The 18491-nt window shown below is 40.4% G+C and overlaps 1 protein-coding gene across 1 annotated transcript in view; it reads left to right on the top strand.

Annotated features, from left to right (window-relative positions):
- The first annotated feature begins 1313 nt into the window (after positions 1-1313).
- The window catches only part of SUSD4 (sushi domain containing 4), a 30485-nt gene continuing 13307 nt past the window's right edge, over positions 1314-18491 (top strand). The window contains exons 1-4 of the mRNA XM_009810539.2: positions 1314-1395; positions 1538-1750; positions 8968-9141; positions 12667-12855. Of these exons, the coding sequence (XP_009808841.2) occupies positions 1314-1395; positions 1538-1750; positions 8968-9141; positions 12667-12855 (658 nt within the window). The remainder of the gene's footprint in view (positions 1396-1537; positions 1751-8967; positions 9142-12666; positions 12856-18491) is intronic.

The raw sequence follows: 18491 nt of genomic DNA, 5'->3' as shown, positions 1-18491 counted from the left end.
CAGTGCAAGAAGAGGGGACACTAGTGAAATCTCTTCAGGTGAAGTGCCCTGGGTATGAGAGCACTGCGGAGGGGCAGAGGCTGGGTGTAGGTGATGGCTCTCTCCGGCATGCATGGCACGTAGTTATTCGGGCTGGGTTCTGGCTATCAGGTCACCTCCTGGAAATTGTAGCTTGGTTGGGGAGTTGAGCGCAGTGACCCAGACTGACATAAAATCAGCCATCTATGGAGTCAGGAAAATGCAATCCTCTCTGGTGACCCAGCGGTGTGCCCTGCCTCTGCTAGCAGGAGCGGGTAATTGGTCATACAACACAGTGGCTTGGCGTGTGCTTCTTGTATTCTGCACTAGCAGCCTGCAGCCGGGGGACTGAAGGGAGAAATTCAGTGTTCAAATGCAAGAGCCCTTTATCGCCTTCAGTGCTCTCCATTTGGCTGCCACAGCCTCTCACCGAGCCCTTCGGTGGAGGGAATGATTTGGCCTCAGGAAATGGAGATTTATTTTGAAAAGTCTTCTACTGTATTACCTTCCTTCTCTCTGACTGGACCACAGAGGCACTTCATCCTTATCATGCTGAGGCTCTCTGATACTCTTCTTTTAAAATCAAAACACTAAAACTACAATGTGACGATTTTCAAATTTTCCAGGCATCCCTCCCACCGGCATTAATTGCCCGCCTGCTGTTCCTGTTGCAAAGCTATTTGCTCTTTCAGTATGCAGTACTTGTTCAGCGCTGCTCTAAACCTTTGTTGCTTTGCAGTAAAAAAAGCTTCAGTTTATGCAAATGACATTGAAATGAGTTTGATAAAGTGATAAACAGTCACGTTTTATGATTGCAACTGTTAGGGTTTTGTTTGTTATTTTACAGTTAATTTTGTGGAAGTAAAGGGCTTTACAAACTCCCTTCTGGTGTCAATGCGTCAATACAGCACTCCCATAACAGCGTTTTAAGACTTCGGTAGGGCCACCAAGCCAACGTCCATCCAACACAGTGTCCCTCTTCCCAGTGTTAGAGCTCCCGCCCAGCTCAAAATCTCCCTGTACCTAGCAGCTCATCTTGTTTTAGTTCCTATATCTTTGGGCAGCAGTTAGGTTTCATGCCCTTTTCTTTATTTCCTCTTCCTCTCTGCTTCTGACACGTTATTATTCTTTCCAGTGACTGTAGCAGACCTCCACAATCCCATAGTCCCCAAGAGTAATTACAGATACATTACTCTGCAATTCCCACTGGTAGTTGGGTCAAGTACTTTGTTTTTATCCAGGTCAGCTACTGAGGAGTGTGGTTGACTTCGCTTCCTCAGTAGCTGCACGACAAGATGGGATTATTTCTGTCACCCGATTATTTCTGCTGTAGCTGGAGGGTGGTCCTCTCCCGAGTCTGGAGTAGCCGGTACGCAGGTAGGGTTGCTAGTGGTCATTAATGGAAGATGTGAGGCCCCCATGAAGATTAAACATCAAATGGAAAAACCTAGAAAAAGCGCGATTACGGCTGCTTGAGGAGTAAATGAACACAGTTTGATTGTGTCTTTGTCTGACGTAGGGTTCGATGACCTACACGCTTGTGCTGATCCCGGAGCTCCTGAACATGGATACAAGACACCCAGTGCAGGTGTTTTCTTTGAAAGTGTGGTAGTCCGCTTCCATTGCCAAGAAGGATACAGGCTTAATGGTACTTCAAAAAAACTTTGTGTGAGACACTTTAATGGCTCCCTGAGCTGGAAACCAAGTGATAAACCTGTGTGCCTACAAGAAGGTAAGTCAGTTTTCTTAAAGCAGTTCAGCAGTGTCAGTTCTTCTCACTTGCGCACGTACCATGTCTGTGTGTCTCAGCAGAAACCACAAAAGACTGGCGTCCATTTCACTGTGTCTTTTTTGATACATACTGAAGTTTCCCATCCATCCCATCCCATCCATAATCCCCATTTGTCAGTTAAATTTCTACCGTGAGAGGTTGTGTGTGCACGCACGCATGTGTTGAAAGGGACATAGAGAAATCTGAAAAAAAAAAAGATAATACATTTCTCCTTTTAACTAGTTACAAATTGATGCCGAGAGAAAAAACAAACTCCAGTACAAGTAAACTGTAACTATTTATTAAAGCTGCCCACTTAATACTCCTTTCTGCAATATTTTACTAGGAAAATATAATGAATTTCCAATTCTACTGCTCCGGCTAATCAGGAGTTTTAAATAATTATATTTTATGATGTGTGCATAAATCAAGTAGGGAAATCAAATACACATGGACTGCAGAAGTTTGAAGTCACAGTAGAAGTTATTTTGAGATAATTCAGACTATTATGGCATAAACCAATTTATTTTTATTGTATTGCATTTTTTAAATTGTATTTGTCTTTAAATAATTAGTACGTTAAATTACTTTCTTCTTCTAGGAGTTAGATAGAGGCAGGATTAATTTGAATATCGTAAGTGTAAATTTTTGCGAAAATACATCCAAGCAGCACAAACAATTTATTTCACTAAGTATATTAAAGATATAACTTGTTCTTTCTGTTGATTTATTTTTGGTCAACAGAGCTATTAAAATCTACAGACATGAAAAGCGTTAGTTAAATCGAGTGTGTACATTTTAGTGTTGTGACTTCACCACTGAAGTCATTAGCCATTGCCTCGTTGACTTCAAGGTGGAGCAAGAAAAATTCTATTTCAGGACGCCTACTGGCATTTAAAATAAGAGAAATGTATGGACTTCATTCAGAAGTAGTCGAAGACTTACGTGGCTCACAAACACACTTACTACATAGGATCAGGCATCACTCGGCGTGTATGAAAACTGCAAATACTTGTTTACGCTGATGGGTGGGTATGAGAATCCTGTGCCAGGGCAGGGGCACACGAAGGGGTGTGCCACAACAGGAGCAAGCCATGGTCCTGAGGACCATGCTCCGGAGATACACGTGAAGGGGACAGCCCTGAACAGTGGTCTGTGTGAAAGTGGTGCATGAGATATTGGAGAGAGTAGCCAGAGGCAGCTGGTAAGTAGTCCGTGGTCTTTCAGGTTGCTGCCCTCTTGGCAGGGGAGGTCTTGGTAAAATATGGGCTCTTGGCCATGTGTGAGGCTGTCTCGGGGTACACACTGAGACGACGGCTGATGTGTAGAACGTAAAGGCAGTCGGGGCCAGTAAGACCTGGTGATAATGGTGGCATGGGTCAGCTTCAGAGAAACAACCTGATGCCTTTAAAAATAATGTATGTGTGAAAATTACGCCCTCTCCTGTTACAGCCACCTTTCATAAATGCTCTTGTCTCTCATCTCATGGTTATTTAAGAAAAAAATACATGTAGCGTGACAGCAGCATGTGTCTAAACTGGGTATTCAAACTATCAGAAAAAGCTATAATGCTTGGAAAATCTGTTTTCTTAACCACTGCAGGTAGCTTCTAGGAATTTCAGTGTGCATCTTTGAAATAGTACCTGTATCATCCACTGCAGTTGTTATAATAAGCATTAACGTGTTTTATTGAATATTCAAACCTCACCCCAGGCCCCCCAGTCCAGGGGAAATCTGTGGAGGAAGTTTCTCATCACAATGCCATCAACAGCAAAACTGCCACTGGTGTCAGTGTGATCTACGCTGGAGCCAGGTGTTTTTAAAAAAGAAAGAGATTGGAAGATCAGGCTGTGATGGATGATGTGACAACAGTTGCTTAAGAGATAATCATTACTTTACAGCACAGAACACTTAAAAAGGATTGCCAGCCAGTGCTCTGATCAAGCAAAGCACTTAAGCTTGAGCATAACTGTAATTATGTGATTAGTCTTGTTAAAGTTCTGTGCTCAAAATTAGGCATATGCAAAAATGCTTTTTATTATTTGACTGAAGAGTAGGACCCTGATTTAGGATTTAGTGAAGCAAGTGCTTAAGTACTTTCCTGATTAATGGTATAATAATACCTCAGGTATTATTAAAACAATCCTAGGGTTTAGCAATGGGGGAAAAAAATTAAATGCCGGAATTAATTCTTTCCAATGCACGATACAACCACTGATTCAGAACAAATACTAAGCAAAGGTTCAGTGGCGATCCGTGAGACCTAAGCATTTGCTTAAGTGCTTTTTAAAATGATCCTTTTGTGTACTGGGAGCAGAATGGTGAGAGAGGGGCACGATAGGGAGGTGGGCAGTATAGGAGCGTGGCACATCTGGAGAGCAGTTTCAGAAGAATTATTACAGTGTCTGTAATTCTCAGCTGTCTGATGACATATATAAAAGCCCTCATTGCAGGAATTCTGTAATGATATATAAAAAGAAATTTGCAATTTGTAACAACTACTGGAGAAGTAAGAAGTTAATGTTTTACCATTCATCATTAGCTATCCCAAGGCAAAATGAACTTTATATTGCATTTACCCGTTTAAGGCAGGGGCTGATTGCCATGTGTGCTATGGTATGCTATACACGCCTCTCATCACAGTATACGTAAATGTCAGATATTGCCAGCTGAGCTTGAACAGTAGAAGCACTCGGTAGTGCAGTTCATTTTAAGTTAATCTCAGAAGTTTGGATTCAACTAAGGATGGTTACATGTAATTTTATGTCTACGTGTTATGTATGTTTAATTGTAGTTATGTGTTTACTAGAACAATCTCTAATCACAAACGAATGCTATTTACCAAAGGAAGCAAAGCAACCTGGTTCAGAACATAATTGATTTTAAAACTAATACATTTGCCTGGAGCTCTTCATCCAATGAATTTGATTTTATAGGTCTGTCATTTCTTGTTAAGAGGCAGGAGATTTTAAGTGTCAGTACGAGAATGAAGTTGCACGACTACGTGCCCAATAAATGCCCTGTCAAAAATCTGTGTGCTTAGAGTTATGTTCTTACGTTGATCTACAGCATGTTGTGACTGTAACTTCCATCAATTCTAATACGGTTATGCACATAAGTACCAAAACTCTAAGGTAGGAGTCTTGTATTTACTGTTTAAGAGCAATATGTCACGTTGTTCACACTTTAATCTAATCTTCTCCCACTGTGATAATGTGGCTGCTGAGACTGTTGCCCTACTTAGAACAAACGCTACCTCTTTCCTATGAGACTGAATCTAAATTTGCAGTCTACATGGGGATGGTAACCAAGCGAAGAGCTGTACCCTTCTCTCCCAGTGGTTTTGCAGGAAGACAGCTTCGAGATGTCCTCAGTGCTTCATTCTCCCACTGACAGGGATGATAAACCTGCAGTAAAAGTAGTGGCCTAGAGCCTAGTTTGGCTACAGTTTTCCTTTATGACATTTGGCACTCATTTCTCTTTGCCTTTATCCCTGGATCTGTGAGATGACTGAAAAATTTATATTTCTCTATCTCTTACCTGTCTTGCCCAGCGTTTGTCAGTCCTTAAGCCTGGTTAGAAGCACTGTATGTCGTCTGTAACCTGTGCTTAGCACGATGGCCACAGATCTTAGGCGAAGTCTCTGTGAACTGTTGTAATACAAGCAAAGACAATAAAGAGAAGGTCTTATTTAATGTGCACTGAAATACCATGTTTGCTATCCACTGAACAACCCTACTAACACAATACTATGGATTTAATACTAGTAAAAAGAAGAGACAATGATCTTAAATGTTTGCTTTTAAGAGGACAGGGTCTAGATGAGCTGTCCCCTCATTCAACCCATTCTTCATGATGTTCCTTTTATCCTTCCTCCCTGTTCCTCTCCGTCCCAGCCTGTCAATGGTGTGGCTTGATGTGGTCAAGGCTAATTCAGAGACCACTCCACAGCGAGCTGCATAGAAGCACTGGACCTCTGCATTTGAGTTTACATACAGACTAGTAAACAAAACGGTGCCAGAGCACAGGCCAGGGCACTGCTCTGCAGCTGCGCATACTGGTACAGTGTTGGAAAGGTCCTTGACATGGTTTTGGCCAATGCCGAGTAGTACTTGCCAAGCAATGCCTGTGAGCACCTTCTGGATTAGCGTGGACCAGGGCCAATTTTTGGAGGGTGAGTTCACCTGCATAGACACAAGAAATGTCAAGCGGTCTGGTACCCGTGGATGGTGTGGCTATCTCCAGTGTCCAGGTCATGCCTTCCTTATGAATTGCCTTTATGCTCCAGGTGCTCTTGGGAGGAGGTGGGGTGGTCTTCCTTCCCCATGGGCTGGAAGAAACAGTTTTGAGAGACGATGCTTCTGCAAGATAAGAAATGTGTTCCTAGCTAGGGTGTTCTTTTGGCTGACCCGGTTTAATATTCACATGGTAGATATAGGCAGATCATGTAAAACTGCCGGAAAGGAGTGTAAGTCATAGCCATTGCTGTTCAATGCTGGTTAAAGACCATGTATTCCCTTAAATGGTTTAGCAGCTTCCACGGATTTGCTGAAAAGTACTTAGAATAAAGCAGGTTATTTTCTAGGACAGGGCATTTTAAAGTTCAGTCACTTATTCTCAGCTTTTCCAAGCAGAATTTTTGCCGGCTAATCCAGTTGTTTGTGGAGAGGTGGCTGCTACAGTTTATGCCTGGCTGATTCCTAAACAATATAAATTCAGCCAGTGGGAAAGCATTTGCTCACAAGGCATCAGGAAAAAGAGCTGTAATAATTGTGGTCCATTGGTCCCGCGTTTAGCTGGGGATTGTAATAGACCTGTTATCAAAGTCAGCCAGGATGTCGGAGGCAAAGGATGGTACAGTGAGCACCTTATCACTGTTCTCTGCCAACATCTAGCTGATTAAAATCATTCAATCTATAGCTGTTACTTGGAATAATGGGGATGAAGTCGCTGTAATAGATCATTGATACGGAATCAATTTCCCCCGCTTTAAAAGTGAAATCTCATATTTTACTGCAGTGTATGTATACACTTCTTTTATTTGTATAGAAGCAGAAAGCTGTTAAGCCAGGAGAGTGAGCTGTTCATTGACGTTATCTTCTGGCATCCATCTCCGACCTCCTCCTGTGTGGCCGTGGAGCAGGATCTCCATCTGTCTCATTCCGTCCTCGGGGGTGCCCAGCGCAGCCTCTCCGTGACAGCATTCCAGGCGTAGCGTCAGGCTTTTCTTGTGGGGCATCCTCTGCTGTCTCCTCTGCTGATTAACTTGCCAGAGAGAGAGAGAGAGAGAAAATGGTCCAGTCTGTGAAGGTGATGTCTGCATCCTCAGCCCAGTGTATTTTATAACCTTCTGTCAGGGTACGCGTCCTCCCAAACTGGGGCATTTATAAATGAATAAATTCTAATCAAACGTCTTGCTGCAGGTTCTCAGACCTCCCGGCAGACTGCCAGCCCTTCCTTTTATAGACAGCAGGAGCTACCTGCAGCAGCAGCCACGGAGCTAAAAGTAACAAGAGAAATGGGAGAATTTTTGACTAATAATATGTCCAGGCTCCGTACTAAAAATTAGTGAAGTACAATGTATTTTAGAAAACATCCCTATAATGGGAAGGTATAAAGGCAAATACGTTTTAACTGGGAAAGCAACACTCTTCCACTTCATACTAGTAAAATTTAGTGATGGAGTCGCAGAATAATAGACCCCTAGTTTGCCTAAATAAATAAATACATTAATAAATAAATACATTATGCCTAAATAAATAAATACATTTGCGCTTAGTAGTTTGTGTGTGCTATGCTAAATGACAGTTTATCTTGCTTCTAGATGCGCTTCTAAGCAAACAAGCAGGTTGTTGCTCTCGCTTTACTTTGTGCATGCTCACAGTTACTTACTAAATACAGATGTCGAGTTGCCTTGTCCTCTTTAGAGAGAATTACCCGTGAAAATGGCAGAAACTTTCTCTTTTATGCAAGTCTCAAGGAACTTCTGAAACTTTTTTTTTTTAATAAATGTTGTGTTCCTAAATGAAGATAATTGTCTCTTGTGGTAGAAGTGTTGGGAAAAACCCAGCATAAAACAGGCTTACAATATTTTTACTCTCTTGCTTCTATTTGAAATACTTGGTGGGTTTTGATGCCTGGAAACTTTCATCACCATCTCTGTCATGGATTGCCTGCTGGCAGACAAACAGATAATTTTGATTATATTTTCCCAATATTTAATCTTTTCCTCTCTTCTGATTAATCTCACTTTGCATTTATGAGGAGGATGAACTTTGAGTCACCTGGGCTATTCCTTCATATCCTTTTGGCTTGTCTCTTAATTATTCAGTATTAGCAGAGGGATTTTTACCCTGCCTCACCCTTTCCTTCCACTTTCAACAACATCTTTCATTTTTTTAGTCTTCCGGGTTTTATTTTATATTTCGGTGTCTTTGGCACTGGTATGTCCAGTGAGATGTAAGACTGTCTGATACCTGTGTCACAGACAGGTGATGGAGCCCACGCCTCTACATCACTAGAGGTTTGCAATCATTCCCCTTCAGAGTCTTTTACAAGCACTTGAGACGGTGCTCAGTGCCTTAAAAATCCCGCCCTCTAAAGGTATATGAATTCAGGCACATAAAATTACCTGATTTAAAACAGAATCAATGAGATTAAAGTGAAGACATTCTCATAACAACCTCTGTGGAATGGAGCTGGATAAACCCTTGTAAATGTACCTGATTTTCATCTGTCTCTCTGCTAAAACTGCAGTTTTTCTGTGTTCCTCATGTCATATCTGTATTTTATCTTTTCTTTCATCCTGTCCTTAGTGCTGTCAAAGAGTCTGCCTTCGTATGGGACTTTGGGAATAGACTGTGCAGTGTAATTCGCACACATGATGAATGGAGGGACAAAATTAAAAACAGTCTTCCTAAACGCTCTTAATTTTGTTTAAAAAAGTCTGGGGGAACAATCCGTTATTGTAGCACATCAGCTTCTACTACAGTGCTATAGACTTTGTAACCAATGGTTAACTAGGGAAAGGACATATTTACTGAAATGCATGTATTTTCCAAACGGTTTAAGCAGAGCACTTACATTATCTGATAACTTTTGCTTAAGAGCTTGATTATTGACTAGCTAGCCATGCTTTTTTAATTAAGTTACTATTTTCTTTTTTCATGAAGTCACAGATTGCCTTGTTCCACATGTTGAAGATGCAGAGATTCATAACAAGACATACAGGACTGGCGATAAGTTAATAATCAGCTGTCATGAAGGATTCCAGATCCGTTACCCTGACTTAGACAACATGGTTTCAATATGTCAAGACGATGGAACATGGGATAATCTGCCCATTTGTCAAGGTTTAGTACACCAGCACATCCTGTTTTATAGCTCATGCACCTTGTGATAGTCTGCCAATATTTTTTTCTACAGTTATAAGGATGTCAGTGATCTGATAAGTCCCACTGTACAATATTTGAATAGTGCTGCTGCTGCTAAGACTTTTTTTGATTTCTCTTCCCCATTGCTCACTGCAGGAAAGAAGATGCCACTTTCTGAACATATCCATACTTAAAATACTACTTTAAATATTGCTTTTTGTTTGCTAGTCTAAAATCTGACAGAGATACATTGCATTTTAAAAAAATCAGGGTTAAGTCAGCCAGAAGTTCAGCAAAAGAACTAATGGGCAACCGACATTTTTGCACCAATTAATTTCTGGAAAGAAAGCTTCTGACTGCGATTTACCTTTCTTTGCCTTGTGCAGTGGGCAGGGGTAGAGGAGAGAAGCTGGAACCTGGTCTTCTATTGGAGTTTTCAGCAGCTTTGTTGATCAGGTTCACAGTCCATTAAACCCATAGGTATTGACTGAAAATTCAGGGTGTGCACGGGAATGATTTTGGCCAGAAAAAACATTAGCCGTAGAACTAGTAGTATTAGTAGCATGGGATTCCAGCTTCGTTTAGACTGCGAGGAATGGCTGGGGGTAAGCCAGCTTTGGTGAATGGAAATTCAATAACCTTGGCCTCTATTACCTTTATGTTTCTAACACGCATGTCTTAGTACCATTGACTTGGTTTTAACCAATTCACGTCTGGTAACAAGCTTGACCGTCTGAACAGCATTGAGAGATTTTAACTGTCTGTGCTAAGGAGAAGACGGGGTTAGTATTAACTTTCCTTAAACCCATCTGCCGTCTCCTAAAGCTGACAGTTCTCTGTAGGCATTTAATTACACCGTCACGTCAATTTGCAGAGTCGGGGCAGGCAGGCAGGGGAGCTGGGACACTTCTCAGGAGTGCCGGTGGCAGGGCTTGGCGTTCCTGCTAGAAAGTGATGAGATGATTGATGGGCACCGGAGTCAGAAGGTAGAGGAGCTTAGTTTGTACGGGTCTCCACAGCCAGGACCCTCAGTTTGGGGCACATCAAACTGGGTCTTAGGGTCTTGTCATAGACTATGGTACAGGCATGTAGAAATCTAGGCACAGTAAGTGGCTAGCTCACTGTATCTGAAGAGGGCCATCAGAAAAGGGGAGTTTTCACAAACCCATAAAAAAGTGGGCACTAGTTTTGGGGTATCTTATCAGCAATGGCATGGTGTGTGGCAGTATACAGCCCATTTTTGGGAGTGGGTGCACCTCACCTCTAATTAAGGTAGATTAAGACTCTTGCAGTTGAGTGAGATGAATACTCAAAAGATTAATTTGCAGGTACTGTATTTGCCAATGATCCAGGTGGAAAGTTTGTGAGAGCCAGTATTAACTGGGTAAGCAAAAGTACCCCTTGGATTGTTGCCTTCTTCTGTTGCTGTATTTATACTGTGAAACGCAAGCAATTGCTGCTACTCAATATTCAATAGTAACTGTATTTAAAAATAAAAGCAGTGCTAATAAAAGTTATGAAATCAATTGCACAAGAGCACAGTGCCATAACTACCAAACAGGTAGAGAATAGGCAATTCAGATTGAAATATCTGCCATATTTTGCTAAATTCGATAAACCTGTTCCAAAACTGACTCCAGAATTTTCTTTTTGCTATGTCAAGCACTAATAATCTCAAAGGCACTTGTCTACTTGCACTAGGTGGGCTGTCAATTACATTTCTGCGGCCCTTTGATTACAACAGGCAGGGGAGTCTCATGACACTAAGATGCCTTTTTTCTGGCAGAGCAGTGGGAAAGGATTATAGCACGTATAAGAAGCCAACCTCAAACTGGTTTTGCCACAAGATAATAATGATAATTACTGATCTGGAATGATGTGACTTAGCAAAAAAAAGGTCAAAATGAAGTTTTCAAGCAGCGTGAGGTGTTTGGAGACCTAGGGGTTTTCACAAACACTTGGCGCTCATACAAATTCAAGTACATCTCTGTGCTGCTCCCAATGAGCATTAAAATTCTGAGCCAGCAGGACAAAATTTTCCCTGATACAGCTCAGAGGAGAGTAAGCGTGTCTTGCTGGGGCAGCCTGCGCTCTCTCTTTCTGTCCCACTGGAGGCTGCTTATACCGTCCTGCTCAGCGGGCTGCTCAATTTGCAGGAACCGGCGTGTTCTGCGTGGGGCATACTTGATCAGGGCTACGAGCAGTAGCCTGTAGATAGGATGCTTGAAGCTTTGTTCGAGCGGGGAGATAACCAGCTAGTAAAAGAGCTATCAAAACCATTGCTCTGGTTGTACAGTGTGCTGTAAAAGGCTTTCAAGCTTTTTCTGTTGTTTTCTTTTGCTTTCATCCCTCTCCCTCAAAAGACCATTACAAGGAAATAACCACTTGAAGTACTGCCGAGACTTTTTCTTTTAGATGCCAGTATCTTACAAGAAGTTCTCAGACTGATTTTAGTTTCCCCCTCAGGTTCAAAATTATGAGAGTCCTATGAACATCCTTTACTAATTCGTAGCAGTGGCTAGAGACCTATTCACGGATTGCTATAATGCAGCTCCTATTAGTCTCATAACTTTATAATATTGTTTTTAATTCCGATTACTAATCATCTTTCCTCCACATTACTGCAAATTAAAAAATCAATAGTATTAAGTATTACCCAGAGGGTCATTTCTAAGGCCATAAGGAAATGTTGGTTTTTTTCTCTAGTACAAACTCTTACCTAAATACCAGCTCAAAACAGACTCGAATGTATGTGAATGACATGTTATAAAGTCATGTCATCTATTAAATTCACTGCTCTTTCTTGCACCAGATGTGTTTGGTGACCATTTACTGTCACAACTCAGTACCATCCATGGTACAAATCCCTCAGAAGTCATTCCAGAAGTACAATGTAGTCTCTGACTACATTTACAATTTCTGGTGATAACAGGTACCTTGACTTTTTGATAAGGTAATCTGAGACCTCGATCAGTGTTTATCGTGGGACTGCTCATAGGAAGTCATGTCCCTTTAGACTTTCTCAAACTGGAATTTCAAAATCATTAATTCTGTCTGCAAATCTTTTACAGCTGTGTGTACACAGGAGCAGTTTTAATATTAAAGATGGTTTACATGCCTGTCAGTTTTAAAAGGAGGAATAAAACTCATGGTTTATATAAATGACAATCTTTATTTATTAAAGATTCTGCCTCAAAAAGAAATTGCCATCTGCTAAACCAGTGAATGTTTGTGAAACAAAATGCTCTCCTTTTCAGTAAACCCTTCCTGGATTTGCTGAGCATGAATCCCACGCTAGCAAAGCGTGTGGGCTAAACAATCAAAGGGTTTGAAGCAGGATAATGAGGCATATGTATCCGAGGGCGATCATGCAGGCATGCCGTTCATAGTAGAGAAGATGAAAAATACCGCACTCCTGAATTTAGGAATCATAACCAAGATGTGTGAAGATGACTGAGATAAGCACCTTATAATAAAAGATACCTCCCTCTTCTTAATTTGCAGGTTGCCTGAGGCCATTGGTTCTTCCTCATAGTTACATTAACATATCTGAGTTCGAGTCCTCCTTCCCCGTAGGAACAGTGGTGTATTATCAATGCTTTCCTGGATATAAACTAGAAGGGGCAGAGTTCCTTGAGTGCATGTATAACCTTATCTGGTCAGATAGCCCACCTAGGTGCCTTGATGTGGAAGGTAAATGTCTTATTGTTTGTTTTTCTTTCCATTTTGCAAAATCAGCATGCTCTGTATGATTTTTAACTCAGGGCTATAACCACGGTTATGCTATATACAATATTTCTGCAGGCCATGCAGAGTGTACCTGGGTTTTGTTGTGTGCAACCTATTGTGGTTCACTGCACCGTTAGCTCTTGGTGTTCCCTAACTAATGTTTTCTCTCTGGGTGTACAAAGTGCAAGAGGGGAAGCTCTTAACAATGATTGCCTTGCCCTTAAAATGTAAATTCTTTGCAGCTTTTCTAATACAAATACCGAGGAAGTTATGGAATTCACATTTGTGTGCAGACAGTCAGAAATTCTATAGATATGGGCAGATTTCCATGATAAACTAAGAAATACTCCATAGAAACTCTTAGTTCGGGCTGTGCCAGCTGCAAACATTATTCAGTGTTGCACGCTTGAATATTTGTTGCCTCTCATAGTAGTTAACCTTAAAGAAGGATTTGGAATGAAAATGACTGAGCTAATTTATTGGTTAGGAACATAAACACTATTCAGTGTACCAAGCCAAAAGGAATAGTCTGTGACTATAGCTGCAGTGCTGGAATGGAGGGTATTGTAGTGCATTCATATTTGCATCCCATACATTTAAAACAAAGATACTGAATGGATTGCTCCCTACAGTGTCGAAACCTTGTGAACTACCTTCCTCCATCTTCATACTGCATCTTGAATGAAACATCCTAGGAAGTTATCATCAGAATCCAAATACATCTTCTGCATTTCATTCCCCTAAAAGGACTACATTTTTGCTCTATTTCAAGCCTGTAAGGAAGCTGTCTATATGTAGAATTTAGCTAAAAGCAATTATAGGACTTCAGATGTGATGCTTATGTCACTGAGCTAAATGCTAAGCATTCTGGAAGTGCAAAAATTTGCCAACAGCATCATCAAAGTGATATACTGCACAAAAATAATAAAATAATCCTTATTTTTAGCTGACAATTCAAGTTCCAAAATTCAGAAATGACTTGGCAATTTTGGAATGACATAAGAAGATGATTTTTTTTTTTTTATTTAGCACACCATAAAAGATTAATCCCAAATCAGTTCTGTGTAAGCCATTTTTGGAAGGTTGGTTTGTTGTTGTTTGTAGCATGGAAAATACATTAAGAAATCAGAAGGGCCCTGTTAGGCTAAATCCAAACAGTATAAATGTTTTGATAAAAATGACAATTCTCCAGTTGGGAAGGGAAGAGCATTAAAATATAGAAACTCAAGTGTAAAGCAGAGAAGGTTGTGTCTTACCCTCACTTACCACAGGTGAGCATTCCAGCTCCTATCAAAATACCCGAGAAAACTCATGTGCTCATTGTTTATTGCTTGTATTATGAAGTCATGGAGAAGCTCTTTTTTCATGATAATTTAAAACATGAGATAAGAACTGCTGCCCTGACAGTTCCACATTTTAAATAACATGTCAGAAGTTATCATCCCCAGTCAACTATGATGATCTGTGATGGGGGGTTCCGTGTGTGCCAGACGCTGGGTCAAGGCCATCTGGGAGGCCTCCTGAATTTCGATTTAGATCCAGCCTCCCTTTTAATCACATTCTTACTGCGCTCTTTAAGTGTTAAAACTTTCCGCGGTGATTTCATGTTGGCGTCCCATCTGTGCATGTGTTGAGTGAACCACAGGAGACCGAAGTCTAGAGCAGAACGCTTGCAAGAGCAGGTTCTTCTCAGCTTTGGGGCTGTCCCTGCTTCTGTTGGGGCAGAAGAGAGAGCAGCATCTCTTAAAAGGTCACCCCGACAACTCCCCTGGTGAACTCTGTTGTAGGCATGCTTCAGCTGGTATGCAGCGAACTTCAAAATTAAATCCAAATAGGGTAAATCAACTTGAGATGCCCTCGTTTGACAACGTCTGTTCAAGTGATTTATGCAAGGAGTGCCAGTTTCCAGGAATCTTGTTACAATCCACTACTCTTAATTAGTGGACAAAACTCCCTTCCTGCATATTTTTTATTCTGCACCTTGCATACCGATGTCAAGCTCATTTTTCAGCATTCCTTTTACATGTGAGGTGTAATGTCGCCAAGCAGTATTTTTCACAGAGGAAATCTGCAAATAACAAATAAATTCCATTTATTTATTTCCATGATCAATTCAAAATTTATTCTCGTGACATTTCCTACTCAGTATTTTAATATGATAATGAATAAAAGCAAATGGTTGTTAGGAAGCTATAGTAAACCATTTTAGAGCTTTTATTCTGCTATAAACAATGCTGCTTACAGCTTTCTTGTTTTGATATATGTTCTTCTTGAAGCCTTCACAGAAGGAATATCTTAAATGCGTGTGTAATCACACAAATGCTATATGTCAATCATCTTGTGAATTTTTCCCTCTCTGTTAGGCTGAATAAATTCTGAATGAAGGGTTTGTAGCTCCATTTAAAGAAATAGTTACACCAGGGACCACTCAGCTCCCATCGTACAGCATGCTTTCTAATGCGCAGTCCAGTCTTCTTCTCAATATTGCCAAGCGCAGAGCTTCCACCAACTCTGGCGAGAGACTGATTTTTGCTGATAGGGAAGAAGATTTTTCTGACAATTAAAATTGCTGTGCTTTAGTCACAGCAGTGCGTAAAAATTGTGTTACCTGGTACTGAAGTGCAGCCAACACCGCAGAGTTATGCAGCGGCTTCTCAGAAACAGCTGTTTGCATCTGATGAGGGAAGTTGTTACAGCTCAGGCAAATAAGGATGCCTGTAGCTCAGATTGCCAAGTATTCACTGGTATGAGATCCTCTTCTTAAATGCTTGTACCTTTGCCAAATTTAAAACATTCCGATTGATTCTTGAGTGTCTGCCTCAAGCTGAATCATTTGGGAAGCTTCACCTGAAATGGTTCAGCTATATCTGAGGATGACAGTCGAGGGAATGATGTTGTTCTACCAGTGCTAGAAAATTTTACAGTCATTTAGAGGATAAGATGAAGCATCTTAACACTGGATTTTCTTCTCCTTTAATTCCTTGATTTACATCTTTAACTTTCTTAATATCCTTTTTTCTAGTGGAATTCCATAATTATGCAAATGTTCTAAAAATTTCTTGTGTACTGAAACTTGTTAGACACTTCCAAGGATATATGAAAAATCTAAGGAAAACGTTAATTTACTTATTTACGTGATTTTTAACTTACCAGTTTTGGGTTAATAATCCATCTGTTGAAATTAAGGCAAGTTAGTGATTGCCTTCTGTAAAATCAAATATGCAAAAGATGGGGAGGGGGAACCCTTAAATTGAAGATTAGCACATGGGGTATAAACCTTAATTGTAAAATCAGATGGCTTCCAGAAACATTGGGGGAGAGCAAACAGTTGAAAACATACTGGTATGGAACTCTGTGAAATGAAATGTATAGAACTATGAAGTGTTTATGATATGATACTTTAAGGTGAATAAAGACATTACACGGGATTTGGAGAAATTGAAAACAGAACAAAACAAAAGCCAGGCCATTAGAACTTTGGAAACATGATCTGCATATGATTACACACCTTGCCATCTGGACTCTGTATTTTAATCTTTCATGCCCTTTGGAAGATTTCCAAGAAGATGTAAGGAGTGGTTCTTATAAAGAACTGGGGGGAAAGCAGGCAAAGAGAGGAGAGGCTGAGACAATTGGATCTTAGTCCTAATGCTAGAATATAAAGCAGTTGTATGGATAGTGTAACTGGGAATTCCTGACTTTCTATTTAAGAGTAAAAGGGAAAACAGGTTGACTGAATTTGCAAATGGATACAATCCTGTTATCTGGAATGTCTGGTTCCAGCATCATCCCAGCTGAACAGAAAAGCCGGTCCCGCAGGAAATCAGATACATTGCAATATCAAAACTTCATTCTACATGTGAGAATCAGCAGATTCTGTAGCTGAGGTTAAGCTTGAAAGAATGTTAAATAGAAAATATTTCAAATTTTTGTAGGCAGATTCAAAATAAAAATGAAACAAATATGAGGAATAGACTTCAAAGGGGAGAGTCAATGAGCAGAAGAGAGGAAAAACAGAGGAAAACTGAAAGCATTTCAGAACTCTGGTCTATAAACCCACCTCATTGTGGGGGGAGGTGAGAATATAAAACACTAAGCTAACAACTGATTACAGAAGGGAGCTTGAAAGTTATAGAAACTATGACAGAAAGATAGGAGAAAAAAGGAATTAAGAAAATTGCACAACAAACCAGAAGTGCAAGAGAATGCAAAAAACCCCTGCTTAGAGCACGAGGAAATTTCTGAAGAATAAAAGGGGGTTAGTCATATGAAAATTAAAACCAGCAAAGTATGCTTCTTATAAAGTATTCTTCTTATAAACCTGAGGACAGACACTCATAGAGAGGGTCTGATAATTCTGACACAGAACCTAGAAAGTAAAGAGCATGAAGGAGCACTGGAGGAGGGTGATATTACAGGTGAAATGCCTTGGCCACTTAATATTTCAAAACAAAGTAGCTTAAACTTTCTACCCAATTACACACAGGATACTTTGAAGGAAAGCTTCAAAAATCTTCATTCTTGCGTAACAATTGCTAATGCCATAAACAGCGATTGACACCGAGCTATATGTTTGATTAACTATGCCCTTAAAATATTTTAAAATTGTGATGGAACATTCAGCAATACCCTGAGAAAAAAGATACAAGTCGGTCGGTCAGAATAAAGTAAGCAATCCTAAGCCTGAGATACTCTACATTAGTACGAATGGATTTCTCTCTGTGTTTTTTTATGGACATTGAGAAGGCTTTAGATAAAGTCCAACATGACAGACTGATGCGTATCCTCAGGGAAGATAATGTTGATGCAGCAGATCTCCAACAGATAAAAGCCCTGTAGAGCGAGCAGAGGGCAGCAATACAGGAAAGCTGTGAAACATTGTGGTATTAAGAAATTAAGAGAGGTAGATACCAGGATTCTGTTCTATGTTCACGCCTACTCAGCTTGCAGGCAGGAGGGAGAATAAATTAAATATTGCTCAACTGCCAAAGAGGTCATCCAAGTTAACTGAGTTAATGTTAACATAAGACGCATTGACAGCCTTGTTTTTAATAGCTCTGACTAGAGTCGTGTTTTAGAATATATTCACTGCCTGGAGCAAAACTTCTTGCAACTCAGGAATTACAACCAGCAGTAAATGCTCAAATAGCAGCAGCCAACAATATTTGTAAGGGCCTTTACTTGGGCAACACCTTTACATCAGTGACACCTTTAGCCTGATGGCCAAAGGATGAAATAGGCTGATAGTCTTTCACTGTGGGGGTGAGTAAGTTGTAGAAAGCAAGCGTGATGAAGAAGTTTAAAAGGATAGTTTTCTTTAAAAAAAGTCATTCAATAATTCTACTTGTTTCTGCACTGTAGACAGTTAATTCGTTCATCACCTGAGATCGCAAAAATGATGCGTGTCCGGCCATCCTGTATGAGTGTGGAAGCTGAACACTTTAAGGAGCTGCTCATAAGTGAATTGGAATATCTGGATTTTTGTGCTGTTGGAGAATGCTGAAATTAATCTATACACCTTTACCCACAGCTGAAGAGGCGTGGAAGAGAATTGAATTCAGAAAGAGCACAGTGACATGAAATACTAGGCAGAAAAATCA

The sequence above is a fragment of the Gavia stellata genome, chromosome 2, assembly GCF_030936135.1.
Source record: "Gavia stellata isolate bGavSte3 chromosome 2, bGavSte3.hap2, whole genome shotgun sequence".
NCBI classification, from domain to species: domain Eukaryota; kingdom Metazoa; phylum Chordata; class Aves; order Gaviiformes; family Gaviidae; genus Gavia; species Gavia stellata.
The sequence above is the reverse complement of the archived record's forward strand: the minus strand, read 5'-3'. Positions and strand labels throughout refer to the sequence as shown.